This window comes from Cryptomeria japonica, chromosome 8 (genome assembly GCF_030272615.1).
Source record: "Cryptomeria japonica chromosome 8, Sugi_1.0, whole genome shotgun sequence".
NCBI classification, from domain to species: Eukaryota; Viridiplantae; Streptophyta; class Pinopsida; order Cupressales; family Cupressaceae; genus Cryptomeria; species Cryptomeria japonica.
In genome coordinates this window covers 223,173,687-223,179,297 of record NC_081412.1, presented here as the reverse complement: position 1 = coordinate 223,179,297, position 5,611 = coordinate 223,173,687, and the positions used below count along the sequence as shown (strand labels likewise).

Genomic DNA, 5,611 nt, shown 5'->3' with positions numbered 1-5,611 from the left:
TGAGGCCAAAAAGATAAATATATTAATTTTTAAATTTGAAAAAATTACATAAAGATTTTCAAATAGAAACAACTATAACTAAAGTCTGTAGAGTAATTATCCAAGGAATTTACTACAAACCCACTACCTCTAGGATTCAAAGGAATTCACAAAACTATAAAGGCTCATACAAGTTAAATAAAATGATAAACCATTAATTCAATTAATTCTTGTTGGTGTAAATAATTATTCATCATGGATATTATTACACCTTACTTAAGTTTACTTAGGAAATGCATTTCATAGTAGTTTGAGTATGAGACACTTGGGTGTTTGTGCCACATTGGGATAGTGTGTGTAGGAGAATTTCCACCTTTTATGGTGTTGATCTTGTTACTATTCTATCATATCCACTTATTGTGGAGTGATAATTCCACCTTCAGTGAGTGATCCACCTCATGTGGAATATTTTATTGTTTCTCGTACCTACCACACCTATTTCCTACCTACCCTTGTTTCTTATTGAGCCACATGTCATGTTTGTGTGCTCATATGTCCATATTGCCTTGCCTATATATGAAGGCTCATATTCATTGTATGTAACAACCATTTTTATCTATTGATGAGAATAGAGTTTATTCTTGTCCTATATTTTATCTCTCTATTTTGTACATTTCGTTGAGCTCCCGATCTTAGCAAAATCTCACAATCCCGAAGGAGATTTAGAAAATGAAGGGGATGAACTAAAGATAGGGATATCTAATTTATAACATTTCACTTACGATCAACTTTAGATGGCCATTTAGTCAAACAATCAAAAACAACATCCGACTCTCTAGGAATATGAATAAAAGAGTCATAATCAAGAATTTGACTATTTTTTATTAGTTTTTCTTTTGATATTCACTTCTCACTTTATACTAACACTATGATTTGTTATAATGTGCTTATGCAATTTTAAGCAAAATCCAATAAATTTGCACATTAAATGACACACTTATAGATGTTTTTAGATCACTATGGTAATGCCCATGTATAGTTTCCAATCTTGTTCCCTTTAACTATCCACATTGACGATTACTCCTCTCCTTGTGAACGCCAACATGGATGCTAATAGATAGCTTGGGAAGACCATGATTCTTAGTTGCATGCTTCCTTGCTTCCTTCTAGAACAACTGAGAACTCCTATGCTTATGGGCGGACTCAAGCCTCCCACTCACATTTAGCCTCATGATTGAGGAACTCCCAGGTGATTGAATTCTAGCAAGTTCCCATGCTTGGCTTTGGCTATTTCTTCTATTTATGTTGCAGTCACCTATAGGGGATGAGAATCGAGAAGATGGTGCTATTACTGGTTGGGATTGGTGGCTCTAGTTTGTTGATGTAGAGGATTAATTAGATGATTGTATCCCTACTCTTCCTCCTGGTTGTGTAGCTCTTACCACTTAAGTGGTTTATCTTGTTTTTTGGACTTGGCCCTACATTTGTACCTTCTACCATCCATTTTTTTTAATATATAAAGGGTATAATATATTTTTCTTTTATAACAAAAAATATAAATATAACCATTATTTTAAACAAGGTCTCCTACACATAAAATGAATTGATTAATAAAATTAAACAACCTTAATGTCCTACCATGAAGTAACTTTAATGAGATATTCTTAAAATACACAATTCACGTTGAGAATAAATTTTCACATTAATATTTTTTAATAGTATCTTAGTATTATAATTATTTTATTATTCAAGTCAAATAGTTTTCTTCAACTTTTTTTTGAGGTAAAAAAGATAATTATATTAATTTTTAAATTTGAAAAAATTACATAAAGATTTTTAAATAACAACTGACACTAAAGCCCATAGAGTACAAATTCAAGGAAGTTTACTACAAACCCATTGCCTCCAAGATTGAAAGGAATTCACAAAACTATAAAGGCTCAAACAACTTAAATAAAATGATAAAGCATCAACTCAAATAATCTTGAAGGAGCTTTATCAATTGAATATAATGAACTAAAGATGGGAATCTCAAATTTATAACATTCCAGTTATGGTCAATTTTAGATGCTCATTTAGCCTCCCAATCAACAATAACATCCCAATCTCTGGGAATATGAGTAAAAGAGATGGAATCAAAATTTCTTGAAGAAATTGCCCCATACAAAACCAACCTTCAAGAAGACGTTGAAAGATTCAAACTATTTAGAAGAGAAACCAAAAGCATGGAATCTATCTGACATATAAGATTTCTCCAACCTATTTGACAAGCTTTCTCCACACCCACAAGGACAACCCAAACACCCATTTGAATATTATTACTAATCCTTATAATTGAAGTGAAAATAAAATGAACTGATCTAGCACTATCCCTCACAACTCCACCAATTTTTGCATAACCCAAATTATATTATAAACGACTATAAATCTAATTTAAAAAAATCCCAAACAATAAAAAATACCATTTACCAATACCATTCACTTATTTGAAGATTTAATTCTAAAACCAAGACCAATAAAAATATCCAAATAACTTAAATCCAAATTCTTTAAGAAATAGACTGTCAAAAGAAAGTGACACTACATCCAAAGAACATTTAACCAATAAAATTTCTTTTTTTAAGAAAGAAATATCTAATAATTTATAATTTATAATTTTCTCGGTTATTGAAGTCTTTTGGTAAAGGCCTTCTAGAAACAAAACAATATTGCTAATACTAACAAGAGAGATGAAATATAAAAGAGCCACTAGAATTTTTCATGGCCGACACTCAGATTTTGTGTGTGGCTGATAAATATGGGTACACTTTTGCTGCAAGGATAAAAATAATGTGATATACAAAATTCTCTCTGATATATGGGAGTGAAATCTTCCAACTAAGATCAACCCACTGCATATTTCAGATAGCTTACTGTTGTCTTTAAACTAAGATCAGCCCATCTGCATATATTTCAGATAGTTGATTATTGTCTCCTGCATAATTCAGATAAGTCCTTAATTTAAGATGAGCCCACCTGCAAATTTTAGATAGCAGACTATTCTCTTCAAACCAAGATCAGCCCACCTGTAAATTTGAGATAACTGACAATTTTCTCCCAATTAAGATCAGTCTACCTGCAGTTTTCCAATTAAGATCAGCCTACCTGGGCGTCTTGTCAGCATCAGCAGTCAAATTTTTTTACCTGACATTTAAAAACAAATCAGTCCACTTACATATTTCAAATAAGTGACAATTATCTTCGAATTAAGATCAGCCCACCTGCATATTTCAGATAAGTAACTATTGTCTTAGATACAACTCCTCTGGAACTCTAAATTCAGGTACAGTGTACTCAACAAAAGGGCAACAACAAGTATGGGAAAGTACAACCTTGTTCAGAAGTTGGGGCAAGGAACTTTTGGGTGTGTTTGGAAGGCCATAAAGAGGTCAACTCAGGAAGTGGTGGCTGTAAAGAAACTGAGAGATATAATGCATAATGATTGTAACAAGCATTTGTTTAGGAAAGAAGCAGAGTGTTTGGGCTCCTTCAACCACCCAAACATTCTGAAGCTGCATGACACTTACAAGGAAGGTGGGCATCTGCATATGGTGTTAGAACACATGGAAACAGATGTATTCAACATGATTAACAGAAGACTGAGACCTTTTCCTGAAACAAAAGTAAGAAGGCTCTGTTATCAGGTCTTAAAAGGCCTGTCATACATGCATGGGCAGGGGTACTGCCACTGTGATCTGAAGCCTGAAAATTTGCTGTTTAGTAAGAACACTGTGAAAATTGCAGACATGGGTCATGCAATCAACATGAGAGAGAGTAAAAAGAAGGGAGAGCCCCTTCATCCATATGTTGTTTCAAGGCCCTACAGAGCCCCTGAACTCCTGCTTAAATCCTCCTCCTATGACTTTGCCATTGATATGTGGTCTGTGGGAGTCATTATGGCTCAGCTATACAGTGTTCATCCAATCTTTTCAGATTCTTCTGATCCACAAGAACAACTTTACAACATATGCTCTGTTATAGGATGCCCAACTCGGGATACCTGGCCTCAAGGGCTAAAACTAGCAGATTCAATGGGTTACAAGTTCCCAAAGGAATTTGAAGGCATTGATTGTCATCGTAATCTGCAGAAGTTGATGCCCAATGCGAGTGAGGATGCCATCGATCTGGTTAAACGTTTGTGCTCGTGGGATCCTAAAGACAGACCCACTGCAGATGAAGCACTGAATCATCCTTTTTTCAACGTTTTTAGCATACATCCAAATACAAAATGTTTTGTGGGCCTGAAGAATGACAAGAGTCTGCAGAGTTTGGCATCTGACGGCTTGAGAAGTTGTCAGAGTGGGAAGAATGGCCAGAGTCGGCAGAGTTTGGCATCTGATGGCTTGAGAAGTTTTCAGAGTGGGAAGAATGGCAAGAGTCGGCAGAGTTTGGCATCTGATGGCAAGAGTCGGCAGAGTTTGGCATCTGATGGCAAGAGAAGTTGTCAGAATGGGAAGAATGGCCAGAGTCGGCAGAGTTTGGCATCTGATGGCTTGAGAAGTTTTCAGAGTGGGAAGAATGGCAAGAGTCGGCAGAGTTTGGCATCTGATGTCTTGAGATGTTGTCAGAGTGGGAGGCAACAACAGCTCAAAGGGAAAGATTTTGGTAGCATTTTAACAGATTGCAGTCGACCTGTTTGGAGGCCATGATTAGGTCACTTTGTATCAATGTTAATTGAGGCTAAGTCAAATGGCTCATCCAAAATCACATGGGAAGTAAAATTTAACATAAAAAGAATGACAAATTTATATCAATTTAATGGATTTATTAATTTTTAATTAATTAGTTGAATGTTAGGAATGATAAAAGGATAGAGTAAAGAAATTTAATTAATTAGTTGAATGTTGGAAAGACAAAAGGATAGAGTAAGGAAATTTATTTAATTAGCCTATATATATATATATGGTCTTTCATTGAATTTCAACATAATTTGTTTAAGAAAAGTTTCTAAAATAAAGAAAATGACATGAATCTAATGATGAGCATCAAATTCATTTTTATAATATATAATTTTAAAAGTTTACACTTAACATAAATAGAAACATGTCAATTGAATTGTTAGGTAATTTTGATCAATAGAAAATGCAAATAAATAATCATTTATATTAATTTCAAGCATATAAATAATCATAGGTATTTATGTAATGGGAAGATTAAATAATGCCTTCATTTAGATGAAAAACAGAACATAACTTTTGAGCAATCAATAGAATTTACACCTTGTCAAATTAAGTTTTGGTTCTAGAATTAGTAAGCCTGGATAGAAGTATCTAAGGATTAAAAAAATGAGCAAAAGATTGCATTGATGTTGCAAGATTGAATAAAATTGTCTAATCATGGTTTTATAAACCATGGATTGCTAAGTCTGAACATGAACTTCATGAAACATAATCCTCATATAAGATAATTAGAAGTTTCAATTGTAGAACATGACAATAACTAGTAATCCATGAGAAATCAAATATAATTACCAATTGTGGAGGACCTTCTATAATTGTAGAAGTGGTTCTTAAATAAAAACTATTGATAGTATTTGATTTAATTATTCAACAATCTATTTTGTATTAATAGCATTTCTCTAGTTTTTGGATGA

General features: G+C 33.5%; 1 protein-coding gene across 1 annotated transcript; it reads left to right on the top strand.

Moving 5' to 3' along the window:
* Nucleotides 1-3,335: 3,335 nt before the first annotated feature.
* LOC131027613 (cyclin-dependent kinase F-4-like) lies at nucleotides 3,336-4,667 on the top strand. Its single transcript, XM_057957687.2, has one exon. The coding sequence runs from the start codon at nucleotides 3,336-3,338 to the stop codon at nucleotides 4,665-4,667; it is 1,332 nt and encodes a 443-aa protein (XP_057813670.2).
* The last annotated feature ends 944 nt before the right edge of the window (nucleotides 4,668-5,611 follow it).

Excerpts from the sequence above, each read along its gene's own strand:
- LOC131027613 (XM_057957687.2), top strand. The coding sequence starts at position 3,336 with ATGGGAAAGTACAACCTTGTTCAGAAGTTGGGGCAAGGAACTTTTGGG.